The following is an 18,356-nucleotide window of genomic DNA, read 5'->3' on the forward strand; positions in this document are numbered from 1 at the left end:
TACTAATGGCAATATTATTCTACTTTGCCTTTAGCTTTGATCTTTAGCTAATTATTGGAGTGCCTTAAAAATTGCACTCCAAAGCATATCTATTGCCAATGTAAGTTCCAAAACTGATGCACCTCTCATGGGATTGTTCATTGTTGTTGATTTAAAAGATGCAAATAATCTCTATCATGGTTGAAATTAAACATTATTTTAGTCACAGCCATATAAATATATGTACACAATATGACATACTGTACAAAATTGTCAGCCCTCCTCCACCCATCCCTGGCCCATGCTCCCCACCTCCTAAGTGTGTCAGCTTTAGAAGAACCCCAGCTCGGACAACTGGGTGTACCTGCTAAGTGATGCTGTGCCTCCCAGACAGTCTACTTGAATGGGAGTATGGGCAGGGTGTTGGCAAGACCTGCTTCAGAGTCACACAAAAGGATGACTTTAACATTTGAACCCAAATCTAAATCCAGTTGTTATAAATTCCTCAGCTTATTAGATAAATATTGAAATAAAATAAAAAATACAGCCTCCTCAAAATATACTTCCTTAAAAGAAAAAAACTTGATTTAATCATTTGTGATTTCCGAAGAAAAATGATAATCTTTGCACTACTGAGACTTTTCACTTGAAAATAAGTGTGTGGCTATATTTCATGATAAAACTGCAAACGAAGGCAAACTTCAGCCTCTAATTCTACTCTGTGGTATGCTGAAATTATACAGGGGTGGGGGGAAGAAGTATGGTCATATTTCCCATAGACCTGCATTATACTCACTCTTTTTTCTGTAAATATTTTGAGTGTGCATGAGCAATTTCTGTCACTTGTCCAAAACCTAGAAGTGCCTGACAACGTTCTAACATGAATTTCTGGATTGGTTGCAGAAACAGTGACTGGTAACCATGTCTACAAATGGCTGGTCTATTTTGATGTGAATTTAATGAATGCTGAATATGAAACTCCAAATGTCACAAGCCAGGAGTCTTAAATGTTTAATTATTAGCCTGACTTGTTATACAAAATTTGAATTTAATTTAATGTATACATGAAATTCTTTTAAGATAAATTTATTTTTTAGAAGAAATAAGTTTTATAAAACCACTCTATTATGATTTTAGCATGGGGATGGAAACTATATGAAAATGCCACAAATAATACATAACATCAATACCTGCAACTTGAACTATAAACTTGCAGGGAAGGCTTGGGCTGCCTAGTTTGATGTCTGGTCACATAGTCCAAGCCGCTGTTTGATGAAGCTGGTGATTAGGAGCAGAGGCCATTGCTGGTACTCCACCAGAACTTCGTGGGGCAAGTCGAGCTGGTCACATTCTTGTCTGTCCAGAAGTGTCATACAGATCACAGCAGCTAGAATAGCAAGCACCACCATTACTGCAAACTTTATCTTTTCTGTGGGAACATTTGCCCAACACCTCAATGCCCCAGCTCACCTTGTGTCATTTTCCATCATGTAGATGCAACCCAGGCAACCCTCTAGAAATATATAATAACTCATATATATATAACTCATATTTCTGTGGCCACTCAACAAACACTCTATCTAATTAAGTTAATGGAAATAATTTTAAGCATTTCCCCCCCTCCTTTCCCCTACAATTGGCTAGATTAAAGGAAAGCTTTATGTTAGGTTAAGAATAAGGAGGGATCTTTCCATTTAGGACACATAAACCTCCAGCTTTCTATCCTATTTCCAGTTAGATGAGGCTCTTCTTACTTGAGGATAGAACTGGAGAGATAGCCATTATTCTTGAGATGACATTTTACTCCTCTGTGCAATGTTTGAGTTTGCCTGCAGCATCCCTTGCTGAAGAGTAAAGTAAATATAAAAGATATGAATGCTGACCTCAGGAAATCCCATTAAAATTGAGTACTGGCCCTCATGAAATTTGAGAAGAAAAATATTAAATGAAATGCTTAAATATAAGAATCAACTCCATGAAGAAGCAAATTTATTAGCATTTAGTTTCTAAAGAATGGGAATAAAATCCTCTGATAGATGCAAAAGTAGGGGGAAAGAACAAACTTTTTTTCTAAAAGCAAACAAAGAAACTGCAACTTTCATCTTTGAAAAGTCACCGTGACTGGCAGTTTCTCTGGTTTGTTTCATCAAGAAGAACCAGAGAGAAAAACTGGGTCTCCTACAAATTCTTTTCTGTCAGTTTTACATGAAATCTTTCATTTCAAGGGATGTGATTATACACATGGAAATCAGTGTCAACCAATTAGAACTGATGGTGCAATAATCTCTACCTTCTTCTGCAGCATTTAAAAAGGGATTTCAGTGTTTATGGGACTATATGTGGTTACATTAACAGGCTTTGATGGCGTGGAGATAAAGTTGGATTGGAGTGCAATATTTATTTGTTTGACCTCTCCCCTATTTCAGACTTCTTTATAAGATCTGGGTTTGGGAAGGAGAAATGGATTGTACTTATAATAGATGCTATCTTTTCTCTTTGGTTCACTTCTTACTATCTGCCAGGTATTTATAATATCATTTAGTCCTTACAGCTGTACTGTGAGCTAGTTCTTATTTTTATCCCCTTTTGACAGATGATGAAATGAAGACTTAGGGAGGTCAAACAAATGGCCCAGGATACACACTTAGTAAATAGCCAACCAATTCCCAGCTTCCTAAACTGCTAAGAAGAGTTCCATACTTTCCATCCACCTGTCACTTGAGCTGGCACATGCTGAACCATTAGGCAGACCTGCTCTGACTTATCGGTCAAACTGACCCTCCTGTTCAGTGAAGTGAAAAGGAACGAAAATATTCAACTTGAGCTGAGTTAACTATTTCATCACCTGGGGCCCTTTTCATTCAAATCTCAGTTGGTTGTTAAGCAACTTGGCTGAACAGGTAAATAAACAGATGAAGGGCCAGAAACATCCCCAGCTTTTCAAGGTAATGATCAGCAAGTCTGTGAAGCCTGGCATGAGCAGGCGGTAGCAGGGAAATGTTGAACGTTGTTCTTTAATCCTTCCCTTGGAAGAAGAAAGGAAACCCATGCTCTGTACTGTTTGCAGAGCAGGAGCCGACTTGGCTAAACATCTCTTCAGGAGATTTCAAGGGTAATGCCAAAGATGGAAAAGAACAGGTCATAGCAATCTCAGTGGTGTTTTCTTGACCCTAGAGGCCCCTTGGACAAGCAGCATATAATAATCTTGTCACCTACAATTACTATTTCCACGAGCAATTAAAAGGAAATAATTGCCCAAAACAATTTGTCAAAATTAAGCCTGACAGCTTTGCTACCATAATCCTCAGATTGGGCTGGGAGGTGGCTCCTATGGAGGGTCATGTAGGGACCTAGCTGTCACCAAGGAGGTTGTCGGCAACTGGCGTCAGGCTGCACTGTGCTGGGCACACACGTGGGTGTGAACCCGGAGCTCAAGGCCTCCGAACACCAGGAACTCTTGGTGAGCCTCAGGTTTTTGGAACCATTTTGGTCCCCTTGAGAATCTGATGAAAGTTGTCATTGGAATCTCTTTTCACAAAATACGCATACCTGCATGCATATACACACAAAATATGTGCTTTTAATTTTAGGGGTTCAGGGCCTCTGCAGCCCACCCATGAATCCTTAGGACTCTATGGACCTCTGCTAACCACCCTCCCCCCAACCCCTGCCTTTCTGGTTCAGAATGGACTTCTAGGAAAGTTTTCCCATGAACCGTAGGCAAAGACAGCAAAGCTGGGCACAAATGCCCCTGTGGACAACAGAACCCGGACAGGGCTGGGCCTCAGAAAACGGCAAAGTAGCAAAGGGGAACTTGAGAATTCCCAGCCTGGCTCTTATGACAGCTCCTCTTCCACTTCTCCTGGCCCTTTTCATGGCCTCCTTCACCCATCAAGGTTTGAGTTTATCAAGCAGACCCCATCTTTACCCAATGTATGCCTGGTATATAAAGCACAGGGCTCTCAACAACCCAGAGCCTCTGTGCTGCCTCTGTCTCCCCTGAGACATCAATCTCGGCTGTTGGCTGTGAATCAGTAACTAAGTGGAGAAAATTCATATGCAAAGGGGCTGATCAAAACTAAGCAGCATAGAAACAATTTGTTCTTCTAGACTGGTGTCTTTCAAAATGTGTTCCACTGGCTACCTCCCTCAGAACCAGAACTTAATGATAACACAGAGTCCTGGACTCTATCCCTGACAGGCATGATTAGGGGGGAGAGGAGAGAGAGGGCAGTGAATCTGCTGTTTGTTGTGGTGGTGGTGGTGGTCGTTCTGAAGAGCGACTATGAACCTTGTATACCCACGGGAGGCTGGCTGGGAAAAGGCAGCAGAGCATGATGCAAAGGGGCCTCAAATCAGAGCTGGGTTCAAATCCCAGCTCCGCTACTTTTTAGCTGTGAAACCCTGTGGGAGCCTCTCTGAGCCACAGATTTTTCTCCTGTGAGGGTGAATAGAGCTATGGTCGGTCACTTTGCACCCTCGTGTAATAACATTTCAAAACCCTGACTTTTTTCCACTGCAGAGTTAAGAAATGTTACAGCTCCACACGAAATATAATCTTTAATCCTTGCTGTAATATCTTTTTTACTTTATCAGTGATCACCATGCAGCTCCCAAAGCCCAATATCCTTCATTGCTGGGACCAGCAGAAGAACGTAAAATGGAATTAAAGTCAAGATTCTGCTCCCTTTCATTGAACTGTAATAAAGTAATATTACGAAGACTAAATATATCCCCCAAGTTACCAGTATCTGTCAAAAGAAATAACATTGAATTTTTCCTTTACCCTAAAGAAAAACCATGGTGAGCACCACAAACACCAAAGACAAAGAGGATTTAAGCAGAAACTAGTCTTAGATAAATATTAGGTTTCATATATTGCCATGCAAGCAGGTGTATGTCAAAAGGTAGCACTGCCTTTTAAAATGGATACAAAGTGAACATACTTATCACAAGTTCACAGTGCAACAGGGTTATCACCTTTAATCAGAATGTTAGGGGTTGAATTAATGTAGCATTGCTCTAAGAGAGGGACGGGTGTAGGTGTATTATAAAGTCATAGATGAATGCATTTGTGCAGCACAGCACAGTGGGTTTGCAGTATTCTGAAGCCTCTGCCTTACTATATAGAATAATTTTGTGAATGCCACTATTTCCTTTCCCAAATCTTTGTTAAAGCAGCATTGAATTCCCACTATTCTTTTTTAGGATGATGAGATCAGGATAACAACAGTGACTTTTTGGTGTCTGTGGCCCCATTTCAAACAGTTTGTCCATCTATGAAATACCAAGAGATTCTGGGGCTACTGATAAAGCAGAAATACCATATGAACCTTATAGAAAAAAGGAGGCTTAAATTTAATGTGTTGTCTCTTCCTACCTGGACAGTTAAGAGGGACTCCAAAATCCTTTAGACAATTCCAAGCCACTAAGGAGGCTGGGGGATCAAGGAACCAGTTGCATTTGCTATAGCCATTTTCTACAGTAAGTAAGGGTTAAGTAGTCACTCTTTGCATTGTTCATTCATTCACTTTGCAAATATGAGTATGTACCAAATGCCCACATGGCAGATGTTATTCTAAGTGCTGGGGATATTAGCAAGAAAGTGACAAACAACATCCCTGTTCTCATGGTGCTCATATTGTAATGGAGAGAGATAGTAAATGCATACTTGTAGCTTCCAACATGAATACATGTAAAACAATATGTAAATTAATGTATAAATAAACTAAAAATATAGTTTATATGCAGAGAAATGAAGTAGAATGAGTGAGTGGGTAGAATGAATGTGAGTAGGTTTAGTTCAGGTAGCATTTCAAGGCTTGACAAAGTGAGAGTTATGGCGAGATCCCTTATTAACCACACAGGTAAGAAGTGGTAATCCATGTGGACCCAAGACCTCCTTGTGTCAGGTGGACACAGAGAGGCCTATTTCTGCATTGGCCCCAAATCAGTGAGTGACTCCTCTGAGTTAGGAGAATGGGGTCTCTAGAAGACCTTTGCTTAAATAAACCATTAGCCATCATCACCTCAGTTTGAAATCAGATCGGATTCAGTCATCTGGTAGTATCAAATGGAGAGATAGGCCATTAGAGAAAGCTGCCTGGAGAGACGGGGTCTGTTGAGCCATTATTAAAAGTGGGAGTGGGATGGAGGGGGATAGTGAGCAAGACTGAGAGGCCACCTGTGTTGCCTACTATTGCTGTATCCTCCCTAGATTCCTCTATGTTAAAACAGCTGCTTGTGAAGTTTCTCTCAGCCCTTCCCCTAAGCAAGCTTTTCTAGCTTGCACAGAGCTTTCCCAAGCCTCACTACTGTGGGGGAAGGATGTTATGAAGCGATGAAAGATCAGCATGTGGTAGCAGCATATGCATGGATGGGGCTTTTGTCTGTGCTCTTGGTGGTTGATCTTCCAGGGTGCAAATGTACCAGGAATTGAGGTTTCAAAACAGTGGAGTATTCACAACAAAGTAATTCAGACAGAAATACTCTGTAAAGAACTACACAATTAGAGAGCTACAGATGCAACCTTTAGTGAAAATGTTGGCAGCCCATAGGGTCTGCTCAGTAACAAGTCTGTGGCAGTGGCCTGAAAGACAGCTACTGGCAGGTCGAAATCAACTACTAACAGCAGCAGAAAAAAAGAAAAATGCAGCAGGTAGCTGGAATAGAGCACACTAGGAAGGAAGGAATGCAGGGGGGTGATGGTAGGTGGCAGAGAGAGCAAGGTTATGAGGATTTGCATCAAGCAGAAAAGTCCTTACAACAGAATTATTTCTCTGAAGTTTTGGCAACATCCTTAAAAAGAAAGACTTGGGTCAAGGGTACACAAGGTAGGGCTCTCTCTGGCTGCCAATTGGAGCCTCTTAAGAAGGAACTAATGGTCATCACCAAACTTACTCATATATCAGGATAGCATGTTAGTACTAGGCATTTTATGTTTAAACTGGTTACTAAATTCTGCTCTATTTGCATATTAGGTGGAGCTGGGATTCAAGGGACCACTTGTTATTTTTTATTTTTAATATATTTTATTGATTATACTATTACAGTTGTCCCATTTCTCCCTCTTCATTCCCCTCCACCCTGCACACCCTCTCCCACCCACATTCTCCCCCTTTAGTTCATGTCCATGTGTCATAAGTTCTTTAGCTTTTATATTTCCCATACTATTCTTGTCCTGCCCCTGTCTATTTTCTCCCTACCGTCTATGCTACTTATTCTCTGTACCTTTTCCCCACTCTCTCCTCCTCCCACTCCTCTATTGTGATCTCCATGTGATCTCCATTTCTGTGGTTCTGTCCCTGTTCTAGCTGTTTGCTTAGTTTGTTTTTGTTTTAGGTGTGGTTGTTAATAACTGTGAGTTTGCTGTCTTTTTACTGTTCATATTTTTTATCTTCTTTTTCTTAGATAAGTCCCTTTAATATTTCATATAATAAGGGCTTGGTGATGATGAACTCCTTTAACTTGACCTTATCTAAGAAGCGCTTTAACTGCCCTCCCATTCTAAATGAAAACCTTGCTGGATAGAGCAATCTAGGATTAGGTCCTTGCCTTTCATGACTTGGAATACTTCTTTCCAGCCTCTTCTTGCATGTTAGGTCTCTTTTGAGAAATCAGCTGACAGTCTCATAGGAACTCCTTTGTAGGTGACTGTCCCCTTATCTCTTGCTGCTTCTAGAATTCTCTACTTCATTTTAATCTTGGGTAATGTAATTATGATGTGCCTTGCTTGTTCCTCCTTGGGTCCAACTTCTTTGGGACTCTCTGAGCTTCCTGGACTTCCTAGAAGTCTATTTCCTTTGCTAGACTGGGGAAGTTCTCCTTTATTATTTGTTCAAATAACTTTTCCACTTGTTGCTCTTTCTCTTCTCCTTCTGGTACCCCTATAATTCAGATGTTGGAACATTTAAAGATGTCTTGGACATTCCTAAGCCTCTCCTCATTTTTTTTAATTCTTGTTTCTTCATTCTTTTCTGATTGAATGTTTTTTTTCTTCCTTCTGGTCCACTCTATTGATGTGAGAGCCAGTTTTCTTTCCATCACAGTTGGTTCCCTGTGCGTTTTCCTTCATTTCACTTATTGTAGCCTTCATTTTTTCATCTAATTTGTGACCAAAGTCAACCAATTCTGTGAGCATCCTGATCACCAGTGCTTTGAACTGTGCATCTGATAGGTTGGCTATCTCTTTCTCTTGATTGCTTAAAAGTATTGGCTCTGAGGCTTTCATTTGTTCTTCTGTTTAAGCCATCTTTTTTTTGGGGGGGGCCTGGTCATGCCTGTTATGTATGAGGTACGTATGAGGGGCAGAGCCTTAGGTGTTCACCCTGGTGGGGAAACCCAGTCACTGGGTTGTGACATTGTATGTGAGGGTGGGATCAGAGTGAATAATGGGGCTTGCTCCACTCTCTGTCAGATTTCAGTCCCCTCTGCTGCTTCCTGCAAGCAAATTGGGCCCTTCTGGTGCTGGTTCCCGGGTGGGTGGGCTTATGTATGTTCTAGGACTCTGTGGGTCTTTCCAGCAAACTCTCCTGTGAGGCTGGGAGTCTCCCTGGCACCTCAACTCCCACAAGTGTTTTCAGTCAGTGCTTTTAGGCTTTATTTCCCAGTGCTGGGTCCCTGGGTTGTGCGGTCTGTCTCACTGCCTGTTTTCACCTGGTTTATCTGTGCGTGAATGTGTGACTGTAGACAGGCAGCTGCCTTGTGCACCCCACTGGATCTGCTTGTTGCCTCCCCACACCTGGGGTCTGCTAGCTGCCACCTGTGTACCTGGATCTGCCAGTCACTGCTTTTTCCTGCTGAGACCCATCTCCGCCAGCCTCCGACTCCGTCCCTCTTACCAGTCTGGATGAATGGTTGTCGGACTTCCATACAGTTCAATTTTCTGTCTGTTCTGGTTGTTTTTTTGTTTCTAAATTTTGTTGTCCTTAATTTTAGTTGTGCGAGGAGGCACAGTGTGTCCACCTACACCTCCATCTTGGCCGGAAGTCCACTTGTTGTTTTTATAATAAAGAAATGTGAAGAGCATTTCCTGGGACAGAAATGCCTGAATCCAGGGGTTCCTGTGGGCTGTGTGCTGATTGGACTGCTCTTAGGCGAGGTCAAGGGGGCCTGAGCTGGTGTTCCCACTCTCACTAACTGTGGAGAGAAAATCAGATGCTATTGTTTCTCTGAAAGGGGGTGTTAATGATGACCTAAAGAGGACAAGGATGCATTTTCATCCTTCACTCATGTAGTACAAAGATTCGCTTGTACATGTACTCTGAGATTTGGAAGTAATTAAGGATAGTGCTTCTATAATTAATCTCTTCTGAACTATAACTTCTTTCTAAAATGTATTTTTAGAAAAATTACCACATATATTTTGTTTGTAGTTTTGTATATGCAAATTGCTTGAAATTAAAATTCCAGTTTTTATCAAATGAAGCATTATCATGCTATAATTCTTCACTGCTTTTTGAAGGTTTCTTTTCTGGGTGCCAGGATGCAAGACTCTCCAAGTGTTCTGCCAGTGGCATCGGCCTCCTGTCTTTAGTCTGCTTTGCTGGATCTTCCTCACCTCCCTTAGCTTTTAACTTCTAACCAAGGGCCTTTCTTCAACTGTTTCTATCCTCACTTGCTCTGTCATCTCATCTGTTTCTTGGTTTTAATTGTCATTTATACACTGTCCATTTACAATTTTACTTCTCTTGTTCAGACCTCTTGCCTAAACTCCACATCCATAAATCCACCTGCTTGCTCAGCCCCAAAGCCTCACCTAATTTCCTCTCTCCTAGTTATAGCTCCATCTTTCCAGTTGCTTGGGCCAAAAACCTAGATATCAATCTTGATCCCCCCCCCCCCAATCACATTGTCGATAAATCTTTCTAGATCTGCCTTCAAAATGTGCCTAGAATGAGGCTGCTCACCATCTCCACTGTGTTCACCCTGGTCCACCACCTCTCCCTCCACTGATGTATTTGCCCTCTACTTCCTTTCCCTGCTTCTACCTTTGGCCCCAGTAGGCTCTTCCAACTCAGCAAGCAATGCAATCCTATTAACCCCAAGTAATATCTGGTCCTTCTCTATTCAAAGGTCTCCAATGACTTCCCGTTTTGCTCAGAGTGAAAGTCATGCTTCTCACATGACCACAACACCTGCACTCCCATCTCTTCCCACCTTCCACTGCTGTCACTCCCCTCCTGGCACGCTGGTCTCCTAGTTCTGCCAACACACCCTGTATGCTCCTGCCTGATGGCCTTAGATTTGCAGTTTTCAGACTGCTCTTCCCCCGATGTCCACGTGGCATTTTCTGAAACTGCGCCTTCTCCATGAATCCTTCCCTGACCATGCTACTTAAAATTATGTTTTTTTCCCTCCATACCTTGGTCATCCCTGCTCCTTTCCCTGCCTTATTTTAGTCACAGCTCTCTTCAGCATCTAACATGTCACTATGTTACTAGACATTAGTCCTTTTGTTGTTCATTTCCTTCCCTAGATTCCATAAGGGCAGAGATTTCATCTGCAGTGTCCACTGCTGTATCCCCAGTGCTTGGGCACTCAAGCCATTTGTTGATGCTCAGAAGAAAGTCTTTCTTTGTTTAAGAAGAAAATGATGGAGAGAAACTTATGAACAAAAATCTGATTTAAAAACTAGCCTTCTTATTATGCCATGCACTCAGTAGACACACTATAAAACACATTTGAGTCAATAACATATTTTATGGATTTTTTCTGAAACAAAGAAGGATCATTGATGTGTGAAATGCAAAGCTGTAAATTCTGAAAAAGTTGCTCCAACATTTTCTTGGACATCATTATTGATATTGGGGTACCGTGTCCCACTCAAAACCATTATTGTAGATGGTGTTATTATGCTTTAGATCTGAGGCTTTCAAAGTCAATTAAATATAGAATATTTTATTCATTTTACAGCTGTACCCTTTTCCATTTATAAAATTGAAAAAAAATTAAGTCTAGAAGATGACTATGAAAATAATTTAAAGTCAGAAAGAATAGTTATACAGACTAGCGCCCATGAAAATTGTTTTACTTTAGTAGTTTTGTTGATGCTGGTCAAAGGTTGGTGTTACTCTTGAAATAATTTCACCAAAAATAAAAATGCAAGCTGCACCCATATTTGATTTCTTAATACAATTTTGCACTGAAAGGAACAAGAGCTTTCTGGAGAAACCGTTGATTCCAGATTTGAGGCAAGGAAAATGCAGCTTGTGCCTCAGAATACTGTTGTGCCAAGGAGAGAAAGTTCTCAAGAGCTAATACATTTATTTCAAAAGGACAAAAAACAGCGCAATTGAGGGGGCTCTTCCTGGCCAAATTTTGGATAAGTTGAGTATCACAAAAAAAATGACAGAAACTGTTTATAACACATTGATTTGAACAAAATCCACAATCCAAAAATGACTTTCCCCAATCGAAAAGAAAAAGAGAGGTAGAAAGAGGCAGAAAAGTGTGTAAGGAAGAAACGTTCTTCTTAAAGAAGAATTCCAGGTAATAAATGTAGGAGGAATGACGCAATGAGAAAGCCATCATTTTGCAGACTATGCTAAAATCATTGGGTGAAAGGTGGTTGGGTTACAAGATAGCCTCACAGTGCCAAATTATCTATCACCCCAGAGATTATTTGCTACTCATAAAGAGAAAACTTTAGCTTTTAAATGGAAGGAGATGGCCCTTACCATGTGAACCAGTGGGATATCCTCATGTTACATCTCCTTGATGCAGTGCAATGGAATGTTTAAATGTTTCTGAACTGTTCCTGCCATAGAGCTGTATCTGATCAAATCATTAGACTTCTCTTTCACTTTACAGGAAATATGCAGCATAGATGAGCAAGTGAAACCCATGATGAAACACACAGACAGATCTAGTCTAGAACATGGGCTCTTCTCCAAGATAACAGCCTTGACTATTAAAAAGAAATCCACTGTATTGAGAAAAAATAGTAAGAAGAATATTCTAGATATAAAAATTACAGAGATGCAACAATCAAATAATATACTGTAGAAAGTTAATTTGATATTGGACAAGAAAATAATGTATAAAAGATACTTTTAGGAAAATTTAAATATGGAATGGATAAATAATGTTATGAAACTTATTTTATTTTTTAAATTTTTTTCAGTTTAATAATGGTATTGTGGTCATTAGGAGAATATTTATTTTCTTAGGAAATGATGCTGAAGAATAAGAGTTAAGTGACATGATGCTTGTTATTCATTTATAGACAAATTCAGGAAGAAAAGCAAATAAGGCTGTTTTTATACACACACAGATATTTGCATACACATACATATATATGTATACTGTATATATATTTAAAGGGCATGCACAAATGTGGAAAAATATTAAAAAGTTTTGAATCTTGGTAAAGGGCAGATAGGTATTTATTATACTTGTATTTCAGTTTTTCTGTATTATTGAAATTTTTCAAAATAAAAAGTTGGGAAAAGCAAAAATGCATGTAACTTAACTTTTAAAAACACTATTACTCCACTGATGTTTTGTCCTTTGGTGGAGTACTTTTGAAGTATTCTATTTGTATCAGGTCTAGAGAAATTCAACTGTAATATAAAATAGCAGCCACTACCAGGATGAAGAAAACAGAATTTCCTATCAAGTTCTGGTTGCATAATGCACTAGCTAATGACCTTGGGCAACTTGCTTTTGACCCTTGAGGCTTAGTTTCCTCATCTGCATAATGCTAATAATGTCCTACCCACTCATAAAACATTATGAGATAATCTGTAATATAAATAATTGTAAGACATGCCTTCAACCCAAGGTAATACATAACTGGATTTCTTTTTCTTCTCCTGCAGAGTGAGAGTAACTTTGTGAAAGAAGAGCCTGTCACCCTAGGCATTTATAAAGGACTTACCTTTTATACCACAAAGCCCGCACATGGCTGCAAACACTGTAGATTCCATCTCAATATTCCTGACACTGGCTTTATATGCTCTCTTCAAGTAATCTACCTTTTCTTCTCTGAAAAAGCTGCACAATGCTCCATTTAGTCAACCCTAGCCTGAAAGAGAATGGAGAACATTTAGCAATCTGATACCCTCCCACAGTGGCAGTGGCATCTCTAAGAGGCCGGCTGTGGGTTGGAGTGCTCTGAAGCTGACTCGAACTCTCATGCCTGCACCCCAGGTAGGATAAACCCTGCTATCTGAGTCTTCCTATCATTGGACCAGGAGCAAGGCTGTGCCTGACTCCAGAGTCTCATATGTAGAGAACAGTCTCCATGTTGCTGAGTGCCCCAGACCCAGGGCAAGTAGCCATTGAGTGGCCACAGCAGCCAGCACTGTGCCCAGGGATAATGGAATTAGAAAAATCATCATTTTGCAATGTATGCTAGAACCATTGCATAAAAGACAGTTGAGTTACAGGAGATTCACACAGTACCAAATTATCACCTCAGAGATTACTTGCTACTTTCAAAGAGAAAACCTTGAACCTGAGAGTCACTGAGAGACTTGCCCTTTGAGGAAAATCTCAGGTTGCTCCCATGACTGAGGGATGGCCCAGGGCCAGGTGTTGGGGGAGAAGAAGAGACCTCAAACCTCACCATACTCTGAGCTACTTGAGGATCAGGACAGTGGTTTGGACATTGCAATTGTTCATCTGCCTTTCATGACAATGGTGACAAAAAACAGAAAACATCCCATTTGTCCACCTTCTCTTCCACACAGTTCTCAGGCTGTCTGCCGCCCTGTTGTGATCACCCTTCTAGGTTGCTCTTGGTGTTCATTTACCACTTAATTTCACCCGTATCAGCCAGTGGGGCTGGAAGGAGGTAGAAAAAATTCTGATGCTCTAACTCCTCATCCACCCTGCAGGCACTAGAAACAGACGTCTGTGCCCCACTCCCAAGGATGGCCTGGGTTGAAGCAGGGAAGCCAATAGCACTCTGTCACCATCCATTATTTGCTTCCTTTCCTCTTTTTTTTTACCTTTTAGGCTACTCCCACCCTAGCTGTCTGCTTCTCCTTGTTCCTTCCTCCTTAGGGCTGCCTGTCAACACCTCTAACATAGCATTATTTATGCCAGTTCAAACCCAGGTGTCCCAGAAGCCAAGCAGATATTGTCAATGAGGTCTGCATGGTCCAGTAGCAGCCTCACCTTGCCTTCATTGAATGTAGCCCTGGGTGTGAGCTGGGACTGGCCAGGCTGTCATGCATTATTTTATATTTTTTAATGTTATGTTATTTCAAGAAGCCAAAGCTATGGATTTCTATGTGAAATTTCAAGAAATTATAAATGTTGGCAAGAAAAATCACATTTTAAAAATTCTGTGAAAGCCAAAGTAAACACTGACTCCAACACACTGTCATGTTCAAACTCTGGCTAAAACCCATCGATGACCTCCCAATGAAGGGGCCAGAGGCTTATGACAGAGGGTTTCAACCTAATCAGACCCAATATACTCCCTATTTTATAATACATATGTTATAAAATAAAATGTTACTAACCTGAAGTGACATTTATAGATATTATAGCCTCTCTCCATACATAACTTAAAAATAAAAATATCCAGTTAGAAAGGAAGGATACACTAACTGGAATGAAGAATAATTTATGAGGAATTAACAGTAAAGTGGATGAAGCTGAGAATCAAATCAGCAATTTGGAATATAAGGAAGCAAAAAACAACCAACCAGAAAGAAAGAAGAAAAAAGTATCTTAAAAAATGAGGATAATGTAAGGAGCCTCTGTGACAACTTCAAGCATACCAACATTCACATCATGGGGGTGCCAGAAAGAGAAGAGAGAGAACAAGAAATTGGAAACATATTTGAAAAAATAATGAAAGAAAACTTTCCTAACTTGGTGAATGAAATAGATATACAAGTCCAGGAAGTACAGAGAGTCCCAGACAAGTTGAACCCAAAGAGGCCCACCCCAAAACACAGCCTAATTAAAATGCCAAAGGTTAAAGACAAAAAGATAATCTTAAAAGCAGAAGAGGAAAGTGGTTAGTAACCTACAAGGGAACCTCCATAAGGCTGTCAGACGATTTCTAAAAAAAAAAAAAAATTGCAGGCTAGAAGGGATTAGCAAGAAATATTCAAAGTTATGGAAAGCAAGGACCTACAACCAAGAATATTCTACCCAGCAAAGGTATCATTTAGAATCAAAGGACAGATGAAGAACTTCCCAAATAAGAAAAAACTAAAGTTGTATATTGTCACCAAACCAGCATTATATAAAAGGTTAAAGGGTCTTCTTTAAGAAGAAAAAGAAAATAAAAAATATGAACCATAAAAAGGCAACAAATACATATCTGTCAACAATTACATCTAAAAAACAAAGTAAACAGACAAGCAGAATGGAAACAATTGAAGATGTAGAAAACATTTTGATGGTTACTAGATGGGAAGGAGGTGGGGGGAATGGAAAAAAAAGGTGAAGGGAAGAAATACAAATAGGTGGTTACAGAACAGCCAAGGAGATGTAAAGTACAGTGTAGGAAATGGAGTAGCCAATGAACTTATGTGCATACCCATGGACATGGACAATGGAATGAGGATTGCCTAAGGGAATTGGGGGAGTGCTGGGTGGAGGAGAGCAAAGGAAGAAAGATTGGGACAACTGTAATGGCATAGTTAATAAAATATAATTTTAAAAAAGAAAAATAAAGTTTGCCATAAAGATTCACAATTTTTTAATATAATAGCCTAAGTTTGATCCAAAGGGAAAAATTGATTTAAAATGAAATATGTAGTTTGATGAACATACTACAACACAACCATGTTACAATATTTCTAGAATGCCCTCCAAGGAATGGTACCAACCCTGGTTAGAATCTTTTTTTCTGGAATGAGCAGGGCCTGCCCTTGACACTTTTTTTCTCCTGGCCCCTCACACCTTGTAGTAAAATGTGCTTAACAGTCACCTCCAGTTGTCCCTCAGCCTGATTTAGGAACAATTCAATCATTGCTGAGATGAAAAGGACCACTCTGATATCATCCATCCCTTCAGAATTCCTCCCCCAAATATATTTCCCCATTTTCTGGGTGCCACTCTTTCCAGAGTACCAGATCCCTTTACTGTACCTCAAAATGGCAGAAACATAGAATTAGCCTATTCACCTTCTCCAAGAGTCATCAGTTGAAACTAAAGGCATAAACAGAAATAAGATTTTGCTAACATCATTAATTGCATGTTAATGTTCAACTGTTCTTGGAGGATTGAACCCCTTCTCCATATATATTCACTATAAGTGTTTCTCTGCTACTTATTATGTCCTTATGTTCCTATGCTTTTGGAAGTTAAAAAGGCTGTTTCAGTTCCTTTTTAATTTCTAATTATTAATTTTCTAAAGTGAAGTTTTTAATATAAATCATGGGCTTGAAATACAGAGTTGCTTTTACAAGTTATGCATTCTTCTCACCTTCATAAAAATCATAGGTACACATTGTATATCCAATGAGAGCTGGGAAGTTGGGAATTTCTTTGCTGCAGTTGAATAGTTCCTCAGCCAGTTCCTTGTCAAGTTCAGTATTTCAGGTGACAATGTTGTCCAAGATTACCTGTTCAAATCTGGGCTTAAAGGAGTCTACAGCTATATCTGTTATTACCACAGACCCTGGTGCAATCCCTGTAAGGCAGGAATAAATAAGTGGTTACTTTTGACACATAGTATGTAATCTATTCTGCCAAATATTAATTAATGCTAGTTGCTGATGATTCTCCTTCTTTTCATCCTTTAAATTATTTTTTTCCAAGTGCAATTAAATAATAACATTCAGAACAGGCATTTACATTTGCTGTCTTTCCAGATTCACATTTACAATGTGATGGGGTTTAGATTCTAAGAAAAACATGACTCTTGGACATGCAAATTAGTATTGGCCTTTGGGCTCAAATTTGAATAAATTAGGTCAGGAATAAACTAAATGAGCCTGCCAGCAAGTAGCTTTCACAAAGTGATGTGACTACTTGATAGCTAATCTCTGCAACTCCTTGATCACTGTAATTTCTCTGCATCTCTATCCTCCCTTCCTTCTGATTCTTATATCCATCCGCCTCCCCTCTCCAGCCCCATGTAAATTAGGCCACTTGGCTGACCTTCTAGTGCTACAGTCTGGCTTGCTCATGGGACTTAGTAAGTCAAGTCACAGGGACTTGAGAAACCATCTTCTGCCAAGGTTATTCTCCCTGCCTGGAATGCTCTTTTATCCTCCCCCACAACTTCTCATCAGACTAACACTAACTCATTCTTCAGGAGTAGGCATAAGTCACTTCCTTCAAAAGGTCTGAATCCATGGAGGAGGAAAAAAATAAAAAAAAAAACACATTTAGGTTACATTAAATTTCTCCAGTCCCAGGTTTTGACCGAGTGTTTGACCCATTTTGATTTCTGTTTAGAGCCAAAATAAGGGAACATATAATGATAGTGCCCTATACTGTTCTAACATTCATCTTATTTTGTACCATTACTCATGTGTTTGCCTATTGCTCTGATTAAACAAACATAAGCTCTATAAATGCAGGAGCATCTTCACTGTTGTCTCCCCAGGTCTAGCATTATGCCTATTACATTATAGATACTCAATAAGAATTTGTTGAATGAGTGAACACTTCCATAGAGGTGCCACAGAACAGACATCTGCAAACTAAAATTAATGGGCCAACTTCAGACTGCTTTTGTAAGGAAAGTTTTATTGGATCACAGCCACATGCACTCATTACATACCTATGGTTGCTTCCATACTGTAAGAGGTGAGAAGTTGCAATAGAAACTGTATGACCTACAAAGCCTTAAATATTTACTATTGGGCCTTTTATAGAGCATAGCCATATCAGTCTGGGTTTTTATAAATTCCAATATTGATCAACGTGGGGTTAATTTAGGGTATCCACATAGCGACCCAAGGTGGGCTCTGATGATAGAGCTTTGGTGGGTCAGATACTTTTTAAATAAGTCAAACAAGTGGCTCCTTGAATTATCCCTTATGTCCTAAGAATAAGAAAATGATTGAGAAGAAAACTGAAAATGTGGGCATCAAAATGATGTCTTCCCAATATTTAGATGTGTTAGTTACAGTCTTTCCAAGGCCAAAAGGAGGGTATCCAGAAGGATGCCAAATCTAACAATGATTGCTAACATTCTCTTTCGGGATGGACATCCACAGATGTCCTTTTTTTTTCCCATCTCATCTGTGAGAGCCTTGGGTGGGCGTTATTCCTGAACCACAGCTTTGGAAAGGGCCTAATCTTTTCAAACACGTCTGTTTCTAGTGAATCATGTAGCTCTGTGATACTGGACAAGTCACTTCTCTAGTATTTTAGTTTGAGGATTTCTGAAGGTCCATTCCAGCTCCAAAAATGTATAGTTCTAAGAAAAATCTCAGCCCTTTTATAGTTCCTAT

General features: G+C 39.9%; 1 protein-coding gene across 1 annotated transcript in view; it reads right to left on the reverse strand.

Moving 5' to 3' along the window:
- Positions 1-1,211: 1,211 nt before the first annotated feature.
- Positions 1,212-18,356, reverse strand: part of UPP2 (uridine phosphorylase 2) — a 34,965-nt gene continuing 17,820 nt past the window's right edge. The window contains 3 exon segments of the mRNA XM_045837610.1: positions 1,212-1,366; positions 12,860-13,006; positions 16,376-16,582. Of these exon segments, the coding sequence (XP_045693566.1) occupies positions 1,212-1,366; positions 12,860-13,006; positions 16,376-16,582 (509 nt within the window).

This window comes from Phyllostomus hastatus, unplaced genomic scaffold (genome assembly GCF_019186645.2).
Source record: "Phyllostomus hastatus isolate PE091 unplaced genomic scaffold, TTU_PhHast_1.1 phas_contig_1, whole genome shotgun sequence".
In the NCBI taxonomy this organism is placed as follows: Eukaryota; Metazoa; Chordata; class Mammalia; order Chiroptera; family Phyllostomidae; genus Phyllostomus; species Phyllostomus hastatus.